General features: G+C 43.4%; 1 protein-coding gene and 1 long non-coding RNA gene across 22 annotated transcripts in view; one reads left to right on the forward strand and one right to left on the reverse strand.

The window, feature by feature from the left end:
• TNRC6A (trinucleotide repeat containing adaptor 6A) overlaps positions 1–23277 on the reverse strand; it is a 107385-nt gene that overhangs the window by 15225 nt on the left and 68883 nt on the right. For 12 of the 21 annotated variants that reach the window (XR_007411228.1, XR_007411227.1, XM_025416148.3 and 9 more), the window contains 12 exons: positions 22547–22723; positions 21034–21209; positions 19847–19879; positions 18190–18270; positions 17805–17856; positions 13085–13227; positions 12560–12706; positions 12253–12390; positions 11676–11804; positions 11198–11275; positions 10745–10955; positions 7218–7349 (listed from right to left, as the gene is read on the reverse strand). Coding sequence is in view for 19 of the 21 variants with exons in the window: in XM_025416148.3 (XP_025271933.1) it covers positions 7218–7349; positions 10745–10955; positions 11198–11275; positions 11676–11804; positions 12253–12390; positions 12560–12706; positions 13085–13227; positions 17805–17856; positions 18190–18270; positions 19847–19879; positions 21034–21209; positions 22547–22723 (1497 nt within the window). In the remaining 2 variants the exon portion in view is untranslated. The remainder of the gene's footprint in view (positions 1–7217; positions 7350–10744; positions 10956–11197; positions 11276–11675; positions 11805–12252; positions 12391–12559; positions 12707–13084; positions 13228–17804; positions 17857–18189; positions 18271–19846; positions 19880–21033; positions 21210–22546; positions 22724–23277) is intronic. The other 9 variants (XM_049111278.1, XM_035717613.2, XM_049111277.1 and 6 more) reach the window with 7 other exon arrangements.
• LOC125755268 (uncharacterized) lies at positions 1399–7222 on the forward strand. The gene is made up of 3 exons (XR_007411231.1): positions 1399–2572; positions 2708–2868; positions 3114–7222. It is a non-coding gene; the product is annotated as an uncharacterized LOC125755268 (long non-coding RNA).

Genomic DNA, 23277 nt, shown 5'->3' on the forward strand with positions numbered 1-23277 from the left:
CAATCACTTATAATGCTTCCACCCATCACCCCTGGGGTCCCCTTCCCATCATCTCTGCTTGGTTAACTACTGTTATCTTTCATATCCCAGCTTAAAAGATCACAGGCCTTCTGGAATCCGTTCCCTACGGCCCTCAATCCTAAGACTGAATATTCTTTTATATCTGTGCCCCCTCCCCAGGACACTGTGCTGTGTGCTGACGAGGGGAAAAGATTTTATTTTTTTTAAAGATTTATTTATTTATTTATGATAGACATAAAGAGAGAGAGAGAGAGGAGAGACACAGGAGGAGGGAGAAGCAGGCTCCATGCCGGGAGCCCGACGTGGGACTTGATCCCGGGACTCCAGGATCGTGCCCTGGGCCAAAGGCAGGCGCTAAACCGCCGAGCCACCCAGGGATCCCCGGGAAAAGATTTTATAAATGGCCTTCTAGTTGCAGAATCTTAGGACCATAAAGCATCACAGATAATTTAGTCCAATCCTGCTGTGATACACAATTTTCTGATCAGATGTCCTTGCCTCCATTCCACCCTATTTCCCTTAATAAATCTAGCTTTCTTTACTCTGGGGGTTGTGCAGTAAAGGGTTAAGCACAGTAGGTCCAGTGTACACACTGCAAAGAGCTTCAGGCCTGGCTCTTAACTCCTCCAAGCCCAGAGAATACCCTGCAGGTAAGAGTACCTTTGCAGACCCTGGGCCTCAGCCATACCAGATCGTTTATGGCAATAACGTGACTTCTGGTGAACACCTGTATCTGTCTATCTAAGGCCTGGGTCATACTGTCATACTGTGTTTTTATCTGACCTCTGACAGGTCTGCAGGGGATTGGGGACTGACTGGTGCAGGTGCTTGATGACTATTATGACTGGCCGCAGTAGAAACCCAGGACATCAATCTTGGGAGAGCTTCTTTGGTCGGCAATACTTTGTACGTGGTTTCACACATCACTGCTGGAGAATTAGGTCTGTGAAACCCCAATGGGAGGGGACAATAGGAAATTTTTCCTGGACTGTGCCCTAAGCGTCTTTTTCCCCTGCTAACTTTCAATTGATTCTTTTGCTGTAATTAATACTCATAACCATGGGTATTACAGCTTTTCTGAGTTCTGTCAATTCTTCTGTCAACTCGAAAGTGGTCTTGGCCACCTCTGACACACAAGATCTCCTGCACTTGCTCTTTCTTCTTGCTCCAAAATTAACTTACTAGAGCTAAACGGTGATAAAAAGACAACCCACCTAAGATTGTGTTGCAAGTGGTCAATGCCAGCCAAGGCCTTCCCCACAGGCCTCTCCTTCCCACAGGCTCAGCTTATGTCTGATGTAAGCCTGAATATGACTATTACATCACCCCTCTTAACAATGACCTCTATGCTGCTCTACTGCTAGGGGATAACAGCCCCTCTTATCTATAACAGGGAAGCACAAATGCCAGCAAGGCTGCTCAGCATTTATAAAGAAGCAAAGGAGGCCGGTTACAGGCAAAATGCCATGGTCCTTCTCCAAACAAAAACACCACTATGGGGAAATATTTCCCCGGTTAGGGACTATAGGAAAATCTCTCTCCACCAAAGAGAGGAGGGGCACAGGTGTGAGGGGAGTGAGAAGAGAAAGGAAGCAAACCCCCCCCCCCCCCCACAGTCCCAAGTAAGGGCAAAGGCAAATGACACCAGCACTAAGCTGAGTAGAGAAGACAATAGGGAGGACAATGAGCCGCAAGCGCATGGGCTGTGGGCTACTCTGCTCTGGGTATGTACTGCTTTGGAGCCTGGGGCCGCCAGACCTCTGTATTTCTTTCTTTCTTACCTTTTCTTTTTTAAAAGATTTTATTTATTCATATGAGAGAGAGAGAGAGAGAGAGAGAGAGAGAGAGGCAAAGACACATGCAGAGGAAGAAGCAGGCTCCATACCGAGAGCCAGACGTGGGACTAGATCCTGGGACTCCAGGATCACGTCCTGGGCCAAAGGCAGGCGTTAAACAGCTGAGCCACCCAGAGATTCCCAGATCTCTGTATTTCTAATGAGATGCGAGAAGTCAGAATTTGTATGTGAAATTGCCTGAATGTTTACATAGATGCTGGTTCAAAAAGCTGACTTTCAAAATAGTGAGGGTCTAACAAAACGTAACATGTGGGCTGGCAGCTTTGGGAGAGAGCCCTCCTGAATACATTTAGATGTGAATTTTTTTTTTAAGGGAAAAAGGAAAATTACACCAGAGTATTAACATAATACGATAACATTTCTTTCTTTCTTTTTTTTTTTTTTTTAAACTTTTATGTATTCATGAGAGACAGAGAAAGAGGCAGAGACACAGGCACAGGGAGAAGTACGCTCCTTGTGGGGAGCACAACATGGGACTTGATCCCAGGACATTGGGATCATGCCCTGAGCCAAAGGCAGATGCTCAACCACTGAGCCACCCAGGTGCCCCTGTTTAATTTTATATTAGGAGAAGAGAAAACAAAGCCAACAAAGAGTGAACCCAAGAAGATGATTCTAAGTCTGCCAGGAGAGAGAAAGATACTAAGGGGAGAGAAGAGGAGCCACTGATCAAAAAGGAGCAGTTCGGGGAGCAAGTGAGAGTAACTGGAGGGTTATCATTATAAGAAAAAGCATTTTCTTTAAAAAGATTGAAAAGCAAAAAAAAAAAAAAAAAAAAAAAGATTGAAGTGCTTTTTTAAAAGGCCATTATTCCCCCCCCTTTTTTAAAGATTTTATTTATTTGAAAGAGAGAGCATGAGAGCACAGGCAGTGGTAGTGGTAGAAGGAGAAGCAGACTCCCTGCTGAGCAAGGACCCTGATGTGGGGCTGGAACCTGGGACCCCAGGATCATGACCTGAGCTAGAGACAGACAACTGACTGAGACATCCAGGTAGGTGCCCTCCTTTTTTTTTTTTTTTCTTGACAGAAAGCGAGCTAGTATGAGTGGGCCAAAGAGAGAGAATCTCAAGCACACTCCACACCCAGCACAGAGCCCGATGCAGGGCTTATATCACAACTCTGAGATCATGACCTGAGCCAATATTAAGAGTTGGATATTTAACCGATTGAGTGATCCACTGTCCCTAAAAAAGCCAACATTCTAAGACTTGAAATTCAGAAGGTTTTTACATACAGGTATCAAACTAACTGTCCTTTCTGGAGCTGAAGACCAAAACCACAACCAGCTCAAGGATTATTTCTGAAGTCACTTTTACAAAGAAGAAAAAACAACCATAAAGAAAGAATAAAAGCAACCAAACAGAGTAATACATCCTATCAAACATTCTTGATTTTAAGGGGATAAAATAAAAGTCTGGAGATATCAATAGTACCTAGGAAATGAAGACTACTGGCCTTGTTACCTAATATTAATTAAGCCACCTGCTAAAGTAGAGAAAACAAGAACATTCTGGGGGTGAGAGAACAGGTAAATATCAAGTAATCTGTATTACTGATAGGAAAATATGCTTAAAAATTTCTTAATAGAAAAATATTAAAAAAAATTTTTTAAAGATTTTATTTTATTTATTTATTTATTTTTTTAATTTTTATTTATTTATGATAGTCACAGAGAGAGAGAGAGAGGCAGAGACACAGGCAGAGGGAGAAGCAGGCTCCATGCACCGGGAGCCTGACGTGGGATTCGATCCCGGGTCTCCAGGATCGCGCCCTGGGCCAAAGGCAGGCGCTAAACCACTGCGCCACCCAGGGATCCCCTTTTTAAAGATTTTAGAGAGAGTGGACAAGCAAGCAGGAGTTGGTGGAAGGGGTAGTGGGAGAGGGAGAGAATCTCAAGTAGACCCCACACTGAGCGAAAAGCCTGACAGGGGGCTTGATCCCACAACCCTGAGATCATGATGTGAGCTGAAATCAAGAGCCGGATGCTTAACTGACTGAGCCATCCAGGAATCTGAGAAAAATACTTTTAAAAAACAAAGAAACGGGGACGCCTGGGTGGCTCAGCAGTTTAGCGTCTGCCTTCGGCCCAGGGCGTGATCCTGGGGACCCGGGATCAAGTCCCATGTAGGGCCTCCTGCGTGGAGCCTAATTCTCCCTCTGCCTGTGCCTCTGCCTCTCTGTGTCTCTCATGAATAAATAAATAAAATCTTAAAAAATAAAAGAAATTAAAAACAATAAAAAACATTAAAAAACAAAGAAAGAATGACTAATTTTCAAATGTCAATAAGTAAATGAAGAATGGGGTAGGAGGAGAAATATGACAGGGATCTAGACTGAAGAGATAAAGTATTCACCTCTTCCTCTGTATTCTGCAGAGAACACTCCCAGAATGCATTCATTAAATTGCTACGTATGGGCAGCCCCGGTGGCACAGCGGTTTGGCGCCGCCTGCAGCCTGGGGTGTGATCCTGGAGACCCGGGATCAAGTCCCACATCGGGCTCCCTGCATGGAGCCTGCTTCTCCCTCTGTCTGTGTCTCTGCCTCTCTGTCTATGAATAAATAAATAAAATATTTATTTATTTAAATAAGTTGCTATGTATACAGTAATAAAAATATTTATTGTTTAAGCGAATTATAGATTTGTGCAAAAGAAAACTGTATGCAATAAAATACAGTTAAAAATGATGATTGATACTAAGTTTAAAAAAGAAGACAAAATAAAACACAAAACCACTTTATTAACTGAAGTCAATCAAAGCAAACAAAATTAACAGGTTGCTTACAGGAAGCCTGCACCCGCTGCCCCATGCCTACACACCAGGTTCTAGGCAACAAGGGAGAGCTGAGCTACCTTGTTCAGTCCTCTCAACAATTCTGGGAGGTATCATTTCCTTTTGTAGATGTAAACACCATGGCTTAAGAAGTTTAGGAACTGGGATGGAATACCAAGTGTATCTGACTTCAAAACCTATGTTGCCCAAGGACTGTTGTATATTAAGACATGCCATCAGCCAGGACCTTGAGCACTGGACAACACATGAGGGATGGTAATGTCCACCACAGCAGTGCAAGGGAAGGGAGAGGTCATTTTTACAAAGAAACTCAGGCTTGGATATGCAAGGCAGACACGGGAAAATTCATTTTAACCTGAGAAGACAGAAAACCATATGGTGGAAATGTTTTGCTAGTTCTGTACATCTGACCTCTCCAGCCACTCCTTTCACCATGCACGGCTCCAGGATGCTGTCCTTGTTTTTTCTGGGCTCTGTCCCTCTGGGCAACTGTATCTCTGTCCATGACCTCAACATTCTGATGAGTACCAAATCTTATTCTAGCTCATATTTTTCTTGAGTGCTGGCCTCTATTTCTAATTTCTTACTGGGTATTGGGCAATCCCCCAAATACCAGGCCCAACAAGCCTAAAATCCATTTAGTATCTGTCCCACCAGGCCTCTGATTCCCACATTTACGCCCCCTGTTACCTGCACAACCACACTCTAATGCTCCCACCCAACCAATGTTCCCTGCAAGCTGTCATGTTACCCATGATCCCATGCTTGCCCAAGGAGTTAGGTTACACAGCCAGCCCTCCTGTCCTTAATTCTAAGGCTCGTTCTGGTGCACTCCTTCCACATCCATGGCCTTCTGTCTCATACTGCCTTGAGTCTTCTTTGCCCCTGGATAGCCACCACTTTCAAGTTTTAAATGACTTATAGCATAAAGTGGTCTGTGATTTGCTCCATACCTACTATCCTAGTTTTGCCTTCCTCCTTCCTCTTTGTCCCTTCACCTGTGACAGGCCCACACAACAGAACCCATCAGACTCTTCTGTTTTTTAACGTTTCAAATGCTACATACTGTTTTTGTTCCTCTTTCTCTACTTCTCTGTGTGATAAAGTGGAAGACTCGGCACAGCAGTCTCTGTGAAGCCCTTCCACACCTACCACACCCACCATTCCTCATTTCTGACTCAATCTTCCAATGGACTTCACATTATCATGCTATTTGTACCATCATATGGAATCATATTCATAGTACTTATCATAGTGTACTAAAGTTCTTCACATACTTATTTTTTGCACAAATGAGTTCCTTCAGGGTATTTTTCCTCACATATACTCAACTGTGTGCATGCATGTCCATATGTATCTATATATTCACAGTCCTTGGAAAGCAGAAGATATTTCATTAATACAGGTGAAGTGATAATATTTGATAAGGTAAAAATGAGATTAAAAAAATTTTAATTAGGGATCCCTGGGTGGCGCAGCGGTTTGGCGCCTGCCTTTGGCCCAGGGCGCGATCCTGGAGACCCGGGATCGAATCCCACATCGGGCTCCCGGTGCATGGAGCCTGCTTCTCCCTCTGCCTGTGTCTCTGCCTCTCTCTCTCTAGCTGTGTCTCTATGAATGAATAAATAAAGTCTTAAAAAAAAAAAAAAAAAATTTTAATTGATGGGTGAGGAAAAAATAATATTGAATCTATAAATGATTTACACATAGCAGTAAAATATATGAAGAAAATGTACCATTAAACAAAAATGGCAGAATCAAATTCTGCTGGGAATTAATACTCTCATCATACTAAATTGACTAAATGTTAAGTATAACATTACAAAAGCAACAAAAAACTGCAAAAACCTAAATAACCATCAAAGGGGGAAGAATTTTTAAAACACAAATGTATATTTAATCTCTATTTTGTACAATAGCTGTAATAAAGGTTAATTTTGCTTTTCTTTTTTAACTAATTCAGTAACTAATAAAACATTTTTCAGTAATGAGGAAACATTCTGCCTGCTGCTCCCCCTGCTTGTGCTCTCTCTTAAATAAAATAAATAAAACCTTAAAAAAAAAAAAAAAAAGAATAAGCTAAGAGGGATGCCTGGGAAGCCCAGCAGTTGAGCGCCTGCCTTTGGCCTGGGGCGTGTTGGAGTCCTGGGATCAAGTCCCACATCGGGCTCCCTGCATGGAGCCTGCTTCTCTCTCTGCCTATGTCTCTGCCTCTCTCTCTGTGTCTCCCATGAATAAATAAATAAAATCTTTAAAAGAAGAAAATAAGAGGTACAAATTCCTAATAATAAATGAAATAAAAAAAAGGTCTAGGGTTAGGGGGCACCTGGGTGGCTCAGTTGGTTAAGCCTCCAATTCTTGATCATGAGACTGAGCTGGGTGCTGGGGCTCTGTCCTGGGTGTGGAGTCTGCTTAAGATTCTCTCTCTTTCTGCCCTTATCCATCCCACCCCCTCCTAAAAATAAATAATAAAGACAATAAAATAAAGGCCTATATTTAGTATTCTACATTTTTTGTATGTGTAACATGCAAAAATGTATTTCCTACCATGTTTGCTGGAGTTTTGATCCAAAGATGTGTTCACAGAAATGCTGTCCACTGTAGTCCACTTCCTTAGTCTTGACTGTGGCTCTTTAATACTGTTCATATCCATATTTACATTCAAGTTTGAGTTCAAGCCTAAAAATAAAATAATACTTTAATAGAAAAACCTCTTTATAAACAATTTTTTTTAAAAGATTTTATTTATTCATTCATGAGAGACACACAGAGAGAGGCAGAGACAGGCAGGGGGAGAAGCAGGCTCTCTGTGGGAAGCCTGGTGCCAGACTCAATCCCAGGACCTGGGATCACAACCCGAGCTAAAGGCAGACACTCAAGCACTGAGCCCCCCAGGGTGTCCTGAAAAACCACTTTATAAAACATAGCACACTTTCCTTCTGATACCACAACTTCCATTTTCCAGAAAAACACACGTAACTAATCTGTTTTCAATCCTGTGAATGTGTCTTAATAAATATCACCCTGCAAATGTGGCATAGCCAAATGATTACAGACAAGGCAAGGCAGGCAGAACAGACTCTCTGGGCCCCCAGCCAAGGCTTGCAGAAACAACACTGAAAGAGCCATGGCTACGTTATCAATGAAAGCAACAAACAGAAATCCTAAATAGCTATTCTAATATTCAATAACCCAATGTTTTCAAACCACAAAACTGTTAAAACTATAATTGCATTAACTGTGGAAAATTGTTTCTCCATATAATTTTGATTATTTTTTAAAAAAAGATTTATTCATAAGAGACCAAGAGAGAGACAGACACAGGCATGGGGAGAAGTAGGATCCTTGCAGGGAGCCTGATGCGGGACTCAATCCCAGGAACCTGAGATCACGCCCTGAGCTGAAGGCAGATGCTCAACCACTGAGCCACCCAGGCGTCCCTAATTTTGATTATTTTACAATTTCTGTAAGAGATAATTATGGAAGCCAAATATTAAAGTTTATCTCTAATAAAATAGGTCTTTTATTTTTTAAACAAGAATTATTAATTTATTAGAGTGTGCACGTGGGGCGGCATGGAGGTGGGGGGGGGGGAGCACACACCCCACATGGGGCTCGATCTCACAGCTCTGAGGATCATGACCTGAGCTGAAACCAAGAGTCACACATTCAACCCACTGAGCCACCAGGCGTCCCTAAAATAGATCTCTTTAGCTATTTCCCAAGGGCACCATGCATGAAGAAATATGATCACTTTCAGTTGTTATCTTTTGCTTGTAAATAACAATTTTCAACTGGCTGACCAGACAAAAGACACTGTCATTTAAAAGTAAAAATGTCTTGCTCTAACAACTATTCTTAAGGGTGAGGCACCCATGTTTCAGGGCGCAATTTCCTTGAACCTTGCTGATGACACACATCAGGTTCAGATATTCTCTTGGAATAAGGATGGAAATTTCAATCTTAGATATTCTGGTCAGAAAACTGACTGGTAAGCGAGGGTTTCTTAAGCGTGACCCAGGGATCATCAACATCAGAATCATGTGAGATGCTGATTAAAAAAAAAAAAAGACTTTTTAGTGGGAGACAGAATCTTTAACACATGGTCAGGTGGTTCTTATTCTAAGGTTCCAAAACAAATGTGTATGTGTGTGTGTGTTTTTTTGTTTTTTGTTTTTTTAAGATTTTTATTCATGAGAGACACAGGGAGAGAGGCAGAGACACAGGCAGAGGGAGAAGCAAGCTCCCCACAAGGAGCCCAATGAGGGACTTGATCCCAGATCCTGGGATCATGCCCTGAACCGAAGGCAGACACTCAACGGCTGAGCCACCCAGGCATCCCCAAACAAATGGTTTTAAATACTGGGGTTTGATGACAGTCCATATGATATGAGGTCAAACTTAAAAACTTTAATAATGTGAATTCTCTAATATCATACCTATTTTTGGAAACAGCAATTACATTTGCCACTTCTCTGGACTCCTCAACTAGACCCAAGATCTGACAAATTTTTCTGTGAAGGTTCAGACAGTAACTGTATCTCAGGTCTGTGGCCACAAGGTCTGTGTCTCTATGCCTTTCTGTTGTAGCAAAAAAGCAGCCACAGAAAATACATTAACAAAAGAGTACAGCTGTGTTCCAATAAAACTTTATTTACAAAACCAGCAGCTGGCCAAATCTGGTCTACAGGCTCTAGTCTGCCAATGCCTGATTTAGACAACCATACCATGTTTGTATGGGTTACACAGACTTCTTAACCAGGAAGAAGTAGCTTTTTTTTTCTCTTTTATATTAATTTGAAACAGAGAGAGAGGGAGAGTGTGCACGCACGTGCAAGCAGACGCAGGGGGGAGGAGCAGGAGTGAGGGAGGGGAAAGAATCTCAAGCAGACTCTGTGCTGAGTGCTCAATCTCACAATCCTGAGATCACGACCTGAGCCAGAACCAAAAGTCGGACTGACCTTCCCAGGCACCCCTAAAAGTATCTCTTGCCGTAAAGTCTATCAGAACAGGAAATCCCATATTTAGAAACTTATCTCCTCATTGGCCCAATTTATATGTCCAGTATGCAAACACGAGAGTCACCTCACAACCTCTCACTGTGCTGGAGTATTCTTTCACCACCGTACTACTGTCTCCAAGATCACCTGGTCACCAACAAATGGCTTCTAAGGTATTCACCCACAGTGGTAACTGACAAGAGCCTGCTTCTGGAAACGTAAAGAGATTGCTAACAATCCCAAGGACTCAGAGTGCAACCGATATCCTAGCTGAGGAGTCCATGGAATGCCAGGGAAGCCAAATCGTGCACAGTCCAGCCAGGGTGAAGCAACAGCAGGCCCCAGCCCCCTGCCCAAAGCCTGGAACATGCTAGCTAACTGTCTGGGATAGCAACCAACCAAGCTGGTTTACAAGAAACCATTTTAAGGGAAAAGACAGGAAGAAAAGATGTAATGAAGAGGGTGGGAACAATCAAGGTTCAAAACAGAATCAAAGACACAAGGAGAAAAGAGTCCCAAAGAAGGAGAAAACATCCAGGCCTGAAATTTCCCAAAGGAATAAAAGCCTGGGGACAGAACGAAGAAAAAGACAAGGGACCAACTTTAGGGGTGACCAGGGTGATCAGCTCACCTTGACTAGAAAGTCATATCAGAGATCATCCCTAAGGATGTAGGTGATGATCACAATTCCAGGGTCTTAAAGGACAGAAGTGACTGTTCCCAGCTGCTCCTACACAGCAGCATGGCTCAGGGTGTCTCTGGCATACAGTTTCTGAGAACCTTTCCCATTCTGCTCTACGAGGAAACTTGAGAGCAACTTCATCTTTATTCTAACCCACTCTAAAGAGCAGGAAGTTTTGAAGGCAGTGTCACTTTCTTGCACGGAGACAGGCCTTGTAAAGCAAGAGTGCCAGCTGAACCCACAAGAACCAAGGCAGCTCTTGGAGAGGGAACAGACCCCAGGGCTAGCATGTTTTTCCCAATGGGACAGACCTCTGCCGCTTGGGAAGACGACACAGTAAAAGCCTGTGGCCCCGAGCATTAGCTGAATGCTCAGCCCCACGAGAAACCCACCTATCGGGAAGTTGCTGAAAGCATTTATTGGTGATGGCCCTTTCTGCAGCTCAGGTGTAGTGTGGGGCATGACATTCTCGAGGAAGGATTTCATGGCTGGCTGATGGAGTGGCTGCTGCTGAGATGGCGGGGTCTGCTGCTTCACCAACAGGCTGGGATCGAGTTGCCGGGACTGCTGCATCATCTGCTGCTGCACGCTAAGAGGTCGACCCTGGAAACAGCAAGATGTTGGGAAACAGTGGACAGATAGGATTCACAGCCAAATACTCCTCCTTGTTGCTGAATTCACCTCCTCCTCCTTGGCAGGAAGGGAACAATCACTATATACCAGTTAATATGACTCCCAGACAAACAGGAGACTTAACTAACCACATATTTCATTCTATTTTAATAAAAGCATTTTCCACTGCAGTGAGTTAGGCTAAACAAAGCCAGGGGAAGGATATGATCTACCTGCTGGTCTTGCTGCTGCCGGTTCCCAGAAGGCACGCTTCTCTGACTCTGCGCCCTTTGCTGCTGCGCTAACAATCTCTGGAGAGAAAGGGGTAAAAAGGTCATCAGTGTTGCAGCATCAAAGAGGTACGAGCTTCAGGTGACCACATGGGACACACACACCTACAGTGTGACTTCATCTAGGGTAACCTCTTCCTGGGACTCCCTGGCCTCGAGCCGCTGTTGAATTCTGTTTCTCATTCAGTCGAAACTTGTACTTCACCAGGGACATTTTCCCTGATCACACCACCCTTCCCCTCTGCCATCCTGACCTGGCTAGGGGTGCTCTCAAAGCTCCTGCCCTTTGAGTTCATGATCCGTCCTCAGTGATCCCTCTAAGCTCCCTGAGGGCAACTGCAGCCAGCTTTGTTTGTTACACTTCCCGCACACAAGAGAGGCTCAATAAATGTATACTGTATAAGGTCGTTACTCTACTTACCTGTAACTGGGAGATCTGAGAAAGCTGGTTTAGTTGGGATAGCTGGTTCAGCATGGCTACCTGTTGAGGGCCAAAGAGCGGATTCAGGCCACCGTTGTTTGGTGCATACTTCAGCAATGAAACTGGAACCTTAGGATCACAATGGCAAGTCAATAATGTTGATCACGTAACTCAAAACTAACTAAATGTATGGTATATTCTGTGCTGTCAATAGAGCAATTAAATCTGTGGACTATTACTTAGGAGGGTTGGTTATACTTGGTCTTCCTTTACTTTCCGATTCATATATACATTCCTGGGTTAACTGAAAGAGGATGGGGTGAATCTTAAACCAACCAATTTGCTTTGCTATTGCCCTCCTCCCCTCAAGAGGTTTTATGGAAGGTAATGGTCAATTTCAGGTTTCATTTAATGTGGACTCATTTTCTTCACCCTACTATGTCCTTCTGTAAGGACAGCTGACCCTGAATTAGCTGCATCTCAAAGACACCAACTGACCCAAGGATGAATAATTAGTTACCTCATCCAAATATCGTTTTTTCAGGTCAATAGGAGAGAGTAGGGCAAGAGTGATTACCTGAGGGGAGAGTAATGGAGGAGGCACTTGAGCACGAAGATTAGGCTGAGATGAACTAAGAGGTTGTGCTGGAGGCTGCTGCATGCCCCGGGGTTGTGCTGCTGTGTTTCCAACACCAAACATACTGGGATTGCCATTCTACAAAAACCAAGCCAACAGCAACAGAATACCAGTGGGATTCTTTAGGGAGAGATGTTGCAACACCACACTGTATTATTGATTTAAACACAGTAACTACATGTAAGAGAGATCTCATTACTTATACAAATCATTCAACAGAGAGCCTAAAATACACACATGGACTTACCTGTCTAACAGAATTCAAGTTTTGCATACCCAGCCCTGCTATGGAGCCAAGGGCCTGGTTAGGTAGTGCACTATTTGAAGGGGGAAGCTTCATGCTTTGACTGGACATAAACTGCATGTTTTGGGATTCATCTGCTACAATGCCATCCTGAGTGGACAGACAGAAAGATGTGCAACACCAGCCAAGCAAACAAGCAGAAGGGAGAAATCATTGCAGGAACAGAAGAGAAGTCACGTGACATTGCAGCACCAACAGGAAACGGGTAGAAAACAGAAGAGATTAGTGTTAATTCTAAAGTACACAAAAAGAACCAGACACATTTTACGGGATTAAGAAGAAAATACAAATGCAATCCCTATGCTAAACTGAAACATAAAGAAGAGAATGAACTACAAATCCAGTAATAGTACCAGATTATATAGTACCTTACATTAAATGCTCTAAACCACTGATGAGAAAATTACGCTATTAAGTGTATTTATCAGCCACAGGGGTAAAACAAAACAAAACAAACAAATGACTTACCTTATCAAAGTAAGGGCTGCGCTCCATGGAAGACTCTTTGGAAATCTGAGGCCGAGAACCAGGGCCTTTCCCGACCGTTCGATTGTAATCACCAATATTTAGGCTATGTTTATCTATCTCCATTCGTTTGTCCTGTAACATTCCTAAGAAGTACAGGAAACTATGTTACGTAGGAAGACAATCTCACTGATTCAGACAAATTTACACAGCAGCAAGCAAAACATTTACTTCCCCTGGGAGGACTTTTGCCTTGACAAGGACATGTAAAAAAATACATTCAATAAATCTTGCATTCCTCAGAAGTAAAGTTAGGTTTAACAGATACTGCTATTTGAACCAATTAACTTGAAAACAGACCGGTAATGACGGTTAAGACTTTTTGGTCATCTTTAAGTTGCTTAATAATAAAGAGATAGCTTCCAGTTACAAATAACTAAAACAGACACCATGACAAAGCACCATCTGATAGATACGTACTATGTGCCAGGTACTGTTTGAATTGTGTGTTCTAATTTAATGCTGGTAACGTTACTATTACTACCCCCATTAGCAAGCAGATGAGGAAACTGGAGACTAGACAGGTTCACATCATCCCCTCTCTCAGGTCTTCCTTTGTCCGTTACTCTTCTCATTCTGACTTCTCTGCATCTTTAAACTCAATTTCTTACCTACTGAATCCACTATTCCTATGTATTTCTTATCTCTAATAATGGCCACTTATTGATTTACTGCCTCTCAGCCCCAAATTCACCCTTTTCGACTGCTCAGTGAAAACACATCTGGACGCTTTACTTTTTTTTTCTTGTGCCAGTTGGTGCCAAGACTTCGTCAGTAGAGGGCGCTGGAGAGCCACTGCAGGAGGAGATTCAACATGCTCATACAGCAGCTTCCACTCTTGCAGCTCATGGAGCTCACCAACACCCCCTGGCCAGCATCTCCCAGCATTCCCACATACCTCCAAACTGCTTTGTAGCAGTGTCTTTAGTGAGACACCTCTCTACAAAAAGCTTTTCCCAGCACCTTAGAGGGCAGATTTCCAGCAAATTCCACCAGCACAGTGGCACAGCAACTTTTCTGCCATTCAGTGAGCCATGGAGGAGGCAGAGTCTAGTCCCCACAAGAACAGATCCCATATTCTGGATGTGAATTTGCTTTTCCTGCCCATAAAGCTTCTGCCCTCCATGGTCTCACAGAAGGCCTCATTCTCACTCTACCGTGCCTGATCAAGGAACACACTCCATAGCAAAGGAAGGACAGTAATGGGATCACACCCATGGGATCAACTGGTCTGACCACATACATCATCACCCCAAAGTAGCTAGCCAAACTGATAGGTAGAACTGGTTACGAAGCAAGTCGAGAGTAGGGGTGAGGGGCAAGGATGTGCTTCTGGGGCATCTGGGGGCACAGTCAGGTATTTGACGCTTGGTTTTGGCTTAGGTCATCATCTCAAGCTCCATACTGGGCTCTGTGCTCAGTGCAGAGTCCACTTGAGTTTCTCTCTCCTCCTGCCCCTGCTCATGCTCTCTCTCTCTCTCTCTCTCTCTCAAATAAACAAACACATCTTAAAAGGGGGGTGGGGAGGAATAAGCTTCTGCCTAACAAGACACAGTGTCTCCCACAACACCAGAATATAGAGGTCTGGGAATCAAAAGGTGAGAGCTGGAGTGGCTTCTCTATTAAGATGTCTCTCAGAATTCTTACTTTCTGCTCTGGCAACTCTGTAGGTTTGGAGATCACAATCCTCAAGAAAGAAAATGCTTTCTTTCATCACACATCAGTCAGCTGAATTGGAAGATGAACAGAGCACCTGGACATTTTATCTTTCTTGTGCCACTGAGCCACCAGGCAAAAAGGGACTTGTCTATTGGCTGGAGTGATTTTTTTTTTTTTAAGATTTTATTTATTTATTCATGAGAGACACAGAGAGAGAGGCAGAGACACAGGCAGAGGGAGAAGCAGGCTCCATGCAGTGAGTCTGATGTGGGACTCGACCCCGGGTCTCCAGGATCACACCCTGGGCTGAAGGTGGCGCTAAACCGCTGAACCACCCCGGTTGCCCAGAGTGATTGCTTCTGATCAGCAAGGGGAAATGGGTTTTGTAATACAGAATGAAGGCTCTGAGGACTCTGAAACCCAGGGGATTCTCTGGGAGGTGCTCCTTAATATTTCTGAGCCTTTACTAACCTAGTAAAGGTTAATGAAAAACTACAGCAATCAAGAAAAGGAGATGATTAAGGGCTAAGACTCTCTGGGAACAACGGTTTGCGTGACTCGACCGGCAAAGGACCCCAGGGTGCTGAGGTGCTGGCTGAGAGTGGGGCAGTATGCAATGGGTGCTGCAAGAAAGAAGCCATGGACATCAACCACAGCTTGTGACCAATGACAGAAACAAGGGCAGAATGAGCTCTGCATGTTTCTTATGGCTTGTTACAGGAGTGTAGTCGTCTCTATAGGCTGACCACTTACTTCTTTCTCTTTCCCATTTTTATTTTATTCACAAGCTGTGGCGAGTTAACTTTACAACTTAGTCTTTCAGTTTCAACTGTGACTGACTTGGAGTGGTAATAGCATAGCCAATGATAAATGCATGACTCTTGGGGCTGTGTCGGTCTCCTCAGTTTGGTTGGAGGGCAGACTTCCTCACTTTTGGGAAAGAAAGCTGTACCTCGTTGAGAAGAAAGACAGGGGTGCCTAGCCACTGCAGTGGAACATAAGTGCATTTAGAAGTGTGCATATTGAAGATGGGTAGTCAAGGGGGTGGGTGGGAGTCTGTACCAATCATCTACCCACTGCCTCTCAGCTCTAAATTCACCTTTGACTGGCCTGGAAAAACAAAACAAAAACAAAAACAAAACCAAAACAGATCTGGACCCTTTACATATTTTTCCCTTTGCCAGCTGACACTGAAGCTTTGTCGGCAGAGGATGCAGGAGACACCACCACAAGACAGACTGTGTCTCCCAGGTCCGGATGCTCTCTCTTGCAGCATGGGCAGCTGACCCAGCTGCAGGCCCTTGCCGGGCTCACCCTTCCCCCCAGCAGCTGCCTTGGCAGTTTTGTAGCAGAGCACAAGTGAGACACCTTCCCAAAAGATCTATCTCCTGCAGTTCCATGGGGTGGCATCACAGTGACGTCTCTGCCATGCGATAAGCAGAGGGCCAGGTCCAGGAGTTGGGATCTCAGTCCTGGCATCATATGCTCTCCTCCATGGATACACTATCTCTGTTCTTTTTTTTTCTTTTTTTTCTTTTTAAAAAAATTTTTTAAAAAAAATTTATTTATGATAGTCATACAGAGAGAGAGAGAGAGAGAGAGAGAGAGAGAGAGGCAGAGACATAGGCAGAGGGAGAAGCAGGCTCCATGCACCGGGAGCCTGACGTGGGATTCGATCCCGGGTCTCCAGGATCGCACCCAGGGCCAAAGGCAGGCGCCAAACCGCTGCGCCACCCAGGGATCGCTCTCTGTTCTAAGTTTAGGGATTTCTCCTTACCTCTGCTACTCTTCTTTAGTGGTCTCCTTACCTCTCACTAGCCAAACCCTTATACACTAATAATTCTTTATATTTATATCAAACCTGTCCTGTTCAAATCACTGTGTAGTCCATTCTCCTGCCTGGACTCAAACTGACAGGATAACTCTACCACCTATGAAGCAACCGGCAAGAAAGCTGGAAATCAGCTTTTATCACATGCTCTCCCCCATCTCTACAATGAACTGGTTCAGATTGGTTATCAATTTTTGTTGATTCTAATTCCTTCATCTCCACTGAATTAAGAATCTTCTCATCTACTGTGATTTAGTTTAGAGCTCTGAAATATTCACTGGCTACTACAACAAATCTAGAACCACTTTTGGTATCTATCTTTTTGTCAGTCCTCTGCTGCCAATCTTTTCTGTTCTAAGATCTTTTCAACCTATAGCCATAGTTTTTTTAAAAAACATAAATCCCACTCATGTCATTCTCCTGATTAAAATTATTTAATCCCTTGGGATCCCTGGGTGGCGCAGCGGTTTGGCGCCTGCCTTTGGCCCGGGGCACGATCCTGGAGACCCAGGATCGAATCCCACGTCGGGCTCCCGGTGCATGGAGCCTGCTTCTCCCTCTGCCTGTGTCTCTGCCTCTCTGTCTCTCTCTGTGTGACTATCATGAATAAATAAAATCTTTAAAAAAAAAATAAATAAATAAAAAAAATAAAATTATTTAATCCCCTACTTTGATAATGAAATTCAAACCCCCGCTCCTCATGATTTAGCACCTGCCTCGTTTTCTATTACCTTCCACTAGTCAAACCTTCTCTCATCACCACACCACACCACAACCAATTTCTTCTACTGCATGGAACAACTTCCATTTCTCTGGCATGGTTCAGGCTGTCTTTGTCGTAAAATCTGGGCCTTTGCATCTGCTGCTTCCTAAATTACTAAGCCTCTATCACTCAACCTGGATAACTCGTTCTTGACAGGATGAGATCTGAGGTAGCCACAGACTAAAATCACCATGACCTTAGTTAGATGTGCACAGTGATTTGTACTTAGAAGGCAGTATGTGGCACTCAAACCATAGCACCCTAGTGTATGCTGAGATAGAACACTGTGATAGGAACCCAGGTCTCCCCTTGCCTGGTCCAGGTCAGTGCTCACTTAGAAGGATCACATCACCGATATATTTGTCCATCAATGATGGATACACACCCAAACTGATTTAACTTTTTCTTACCTCCGGAAAGATCCATCTTATTGCTCTGTACATTTTCTTCGGGTGAGTCTCTCTGAAGCAAGAAAACACATTGTGTTAGCGGGCCTTGACTTATTAATGAAAATAAAAATGAAAAATTTTACTTTATATTTCAGTATTTGTCAAAAATCAAATGGACCGCAAAACTCTTTCCACTGCCTAATAAGAAAATTTTAAAAATAAGATATGTGATCAATGTTTTTAGCTAAAAGTGTAAAAAGACAGAAAGCTTCATGGCCAATTTTACTCTAACCTCCAGCATATACATAAAGACTCAAAGATAATTTGTTAAGAAAACAAAAAACTGAAGTTAGGGTAAATTTACAGACCATCACTCAAAGAAGGGCTGCTATAAAAATACACTTACCGAAAAACTGATATTTGAAAACTGTTTAACGAATGGATTTATCCATGCTTCTTCTTGTTTGTTTCCACCTTTCATGGTTCCCTTTGCAAAACAAAAGAGTAGAAAGCTGCCATGGCCACCTCTATTGATCTAGGTACAGTGATGGATTAATAAAACTTCAAGACAATTCCCAATTCTCATATTTAGCCAATTAATTTCTCCTCCAACCAATTTTAGCAGAGTTGTTAACAATTACAAATCAACTTATTTAATTTTCAACTTTCTTTGCTCCAGTCCTCTGGTATGGCTGTAACGTACAGAGAAATCTCTAACAGCAAGCAGTCAGAAGGAAAAGACGGAAGCAAAGGGCCTTGATGATCCACAAAAAGAAAAAAAAAGGTCCTCACAATAACAGAGAACTGCTCATCACAATTTCCAGTTTACAACTGGACTATGTTCTAAGAGCTTAATTATAACCTCGATTTGTGGCATTCTCATAACACACCAAAGTAAAAGTACTCGTTAGGTTCCTCAGGTTAGTCCAAAGAAACCGACATAACCCACGATTTAATTACGCTATGCGCACTGTACTGAAAAACTATAAAAAAAAAAAAACAAACCAAAACTATTTTAAAATTTCAATTTGTGTCACTGAGAACACAGTACTCCAATGGCAGCTGAGCTGGGGGTTCCCCCCACCCCCCTCCACCTTGGTGCCAGTGCCGTAGTTGGCTAGGCACAGGCAGTACAGAAACGCCTTTGAGGCACACTCTCAAGGAACCACGAGCCTGGCTGTCGGGGAGGCTGGATGCCACAGGGACCAAGGTCTCCAATGAATATGAAGACCACGGGGCTGTTCTTGGTCTGACCTTAATTCCCCTTTCCCGTTGCTACCGCCTGTTCCTTCCGACTGTGGGACAGAACACAGTTTCATGATCCCCCCCAAGTGCAGGTCTCTGAAGCAAGCACCTAACCCTTGCCAAGGTTTCTGAAGTCCTCCTTGATTCCTCTGCCTCCCCCTGCCCTCTTGCCTAACTGGCTGCCAAAGCCTCTGTCCCTCTGATTTCGAAATGCCTCTCTACTCAGTCTCTTGCACTACACATCCACTTTGGTTTCCCAGTTCAAGCCCTCACTTCTCACCCGAATGAGTGCAGAAGCTTCCTGACTGAGACTCCCCCAACTCTGGTCTCTCCTCTGTGCCAATTATCTTTCATACCATCACTGGTTAGCTTTCTTTAAAGAAAGTAGTTTTTAAAAGCCCAAGGTCATGTTGCCTTCTATGCAATTTCATTGGCTCCATATCTTAGAATAAAGTTCAAATTCTTTGGCATGGTATTGAAAATACTTTACAATCTAGCCTTAATTTAACTATAGAGCCAGATCTCCTATCACCTCTTTCAGAAATTCTCCACTTTAGTATGTCAGGCTACTCTTTTCCTTAGCATATCCCACCCGCAGGCATCTTCCAAACTCAAGTGGCCACTCCTTAGCGCTCTCCTACTGTCCCATACTAGACTCTGAGTTCCTCGAAGGTGCAGCTCATTTCTTAGTGTTTCTGAACCCCCAGCACCAAGCACAGTACCTGGCACACAGCAGAAGCTAAATAAATGTTTGCAGTTGCTTTCTAAAAGATTTTTACTAGCAGAAACAAAGGAGAAAGAGTAAAAAGGCTACACACCCTTTCCCTTCTCCTTTTTTTGCCACTCAGACCCTGTAAGGAAAGACAAAGTCACAAAACAGCATGGTCCAGTGGGAAGAACACAGGGTTTGGAATTAGAAGACCTAAAATTAAGTCCTTGCTCTGTCAACTAGTTATGCATCTTTGGGCAAGTCACCACCTTTGACAGTCTCAAATTCCTCATCGGTATTCTACCTCAGAAGGTCATGAGGATCAAATGGCTTATGTAAAATATGGGAAAGCATTTCATAAGCTATATGCAGTGGCAATAGGCAAATTCAGCCAAATGCAACATCTTTTTAAATGAAAATGGCAGGTCCTAGACTGAGAATCCCAGGATTAAAAGGGAGGGACCCTGGTGGCCAACTAATGTAACTACTGGATATTTGACCTCTAAGATCCCGGGGGCTGGGGGTAGGGGGGTAGGGGCGGTGGGTTGGTGGCGCACACCAGTTTTCAAATAGAGTGAGGCGGAGAGAACCACCTGAGGGTCTGGGCACATATTTTGAAAATGGTCCCCAAGAGAATCTGGCACCAGCATCCAACACCACCTCTTAAGAGACAGTGCTCTACATCAGTGGTTCTCAGCTCTAGCTCTGCATCAGAGACATATGGGGTCCAATTTCCAAAACTACAGGAGGCCTGGGATATAGTAAGCTGTACCTGTAACAAATGCCATAGGACTCTGATGTACTCAACAGGTTTGGGAATAAGATTTGTCCACATATCAGAGGAAAATCAAATGGCTCATTCCTAGGGATTTTTGTCACAGGACCTTTAGGGCTAGGGGAAGGGATACAGATGGGGGATGAAAAAGGAAGCCACCGATTCTGGGTAAAGGGGAGGGCTGGGGACTGCGGGTGAAGCGGAACTGGGAGTCAACATGGAGATTTGCCCTTCTCTTCACCCCCACCGCTGCAAGCCCACCTTGGGGTGAGGGGCTGTCCCAGGCAGCACTGGTGGAGGGAGAGGAGGAGAGAAATCCCAAGCTGTAGCAGTGGGGAGAAAGGAAGTTCCTGCAGTCTTATGGCTTTCTAGGTGGCTGCCCATACAAAAGGCTATACCTAAATTGGGGACTGCCTGGCCTGTACTCATTGCCATAAATGGGCAGGAAGAACATAAATTTCCTGAGGGTAAACTACCTTTGGAATTGAAAATTTCAAGGGCTTTGCCCTTGAAATGTTTACCTTCGATGACATTTTCTTTGTATATGGAGGCCAATTTAAAGATGAGTTAAGCTCTTGAGATGAATTACTATTCCACATTCCAATCTCTACATCCTCTTCCTCTTCCCAGCCAGTGGGGCGATTTCCAGGCAATGGCATATCATCACCACACCAGCCATCTTGCATAGATTTTGGCCCTGATTGTGATTTGTGATACAAAGAGAAACATGATTTAATCAAACAATTCTTTCTGGAGAACAAGCACTCATTATGGGGGTGGGGAATCTAGGAAAAACCCCACTTTTATTTCCCTTCACAAATCTACATGGTAGGAATCTATGTTTTATACTTGAAGTTTCCACTAAGCAAGATTTTTTTTTTTTTAAAGTAATCTCTACACCCAACATGGACCCTGAACTCATGACCCTGAGAGAGCAAGAGTCTTACGCTCTACACCACCTGAGTGAATCAGGTATGCCTGGGTGGCTCAGTCAGTTAAGTGTCCAACTTTTGATCTCGGATCAGGTCTTTTTTTTTTTTTTTTTTTTTTTTAATTTATTTATGACAGTCACACAGAGAGAAAGAGAGAGGCAGAGACACAGGCAGAGGGAGAAGCAGGCTCCATGCACCGGGAGCCCGACGTGGGATTCGATCCCGGGTCTCCAGGATCGCGCCCTGGGCCAAAGGCAGGCGCCAAACCGCCGCGCCACCCAGGGATCCCTCGGATCAGGTCTTGATCTCAGGGTCTTGATCAAGCCTCCCACTGGGCTCCCTGCTGGGTGTGGAGATTACTTTACAAAAAAAAAAAAAAAGGAAGGAAGGAAGGAAAGGAAAAAGGAAAAAGGAAAAAGGAAAGGAAAAAAAGTATCTCCCGTTCTTTTTACAAACAGACCATTCCTAAACATGGCCTTCTTGTTCAAACTCAACAATCTGTATGGCAACACACAGGGCAGAAAGGATCGAGGAAATTTCAAAGAATTCATTTTGATATATATTTTCAAAGAGAATGGCCAGAAAGTATTGCAAGTTATGAGCAGAAAGCATCTCAACTGGATACTCAGCTTTTGGAATTCCTATGGGGACCCCACATACAACTTATGGGATAGTAATGATGTTCATCTGAATGTTGAATCAGGTCTTTCCTGAACTTTGTTGATTTTCTGTATAATATTCAGGGAGTAATCTGGAACTGAGCCAGTTTGGATATGCATCCACATTACTCTATAACCTGTCTCTAATGCTGGATAACATGAAAGTTGCTTGATTAGGTAATCTGATTTGGTAAAAGAGAACTTCGATTTGGTGAAGTAAATGCAAATCCTTATAGTTAACAGTTCTAAGGAAAGACAAGAACATCCAGAAAGCTAAAAAGAGCAAATCAAATTACAAATTCAAAGAAACAAACAGTAAAATCACATAGTAGGATACACAGATACATTTATCAATGATACAAACATTATCTGATTATTTAATTGTAGTCAACAAGAGATCACCACTGTGACAAAAGAGCCACCAGGAATTATCAATAACTTACCAGATTTGCTTAATGCTTGAGGACCAACAGAGCTGGAGCCCCACGTGGATGTGTTGGATGCTGCAGCAATGGGCTCCCCCCAGCTGGGACCACTGTCTATGGGTTTACCCCATGCTGAAGTACCATTATCCACAGTTGTGGCTGGAGTAGAAGGCTCCCCCCAGGGCTCACCCCAGCCTTTAGAAAGTGTGGGAAAAGAAGTCATCAGCACAAGGTAGGGTGGTGCAGGGCAATAAGGAGTACTCAGGGAACAAAAGATGAAGATGTTCATATTCACAGACTGAATAATGATGCTGCAATGGGCATGGGCAAAGACAATGGCTTCTGTTTTATGCAAAGAAGACAAATCATTTCCCATCATCATAATTTAACTACCGGTGTGAAATTTTTTTTTTTCCATCACCTATTTCATAATTGCCCTCTGGGTGTAGAGCGGACTTTTTTTTGAATGACCTTAATTATGGCAAGTTATCCTCCTTTGAAAATGAATTTAATTCCTGGAAAAGTCAAGTCAATCTGAGGCAAACCTAGTAAATCCAAGCAGGTAATCAAGTTGGGTAATAGTGTACATAAACGATTTTTACCATAAGTGCAACCTTTCAACATCACTATTCTGGGGCAAAAAAAATTAACTACAATACCAACAATAGGTAGACATCCTACTTTTATACACGCTGGACAACACTTCTTAAAAATCCAGAGGTATCAGGTTGTCTAATGTAAAGCCATAA

The sequence above is a fragment of the Canis lupus genome, chromosome 6 (genome assembly GCF_003254725.2).
Source record: "Canis lupus dingo isolate Sandy chromosome 6, ASM325472v2, whole genome shotgun sequence".
Classification (NCBI taxonomy): domain Eukaryota; kingdom Metazoa; phylum Chordata; class Mammalia; order Carnivora; family Canidae; genus Canis; species Canis lupus.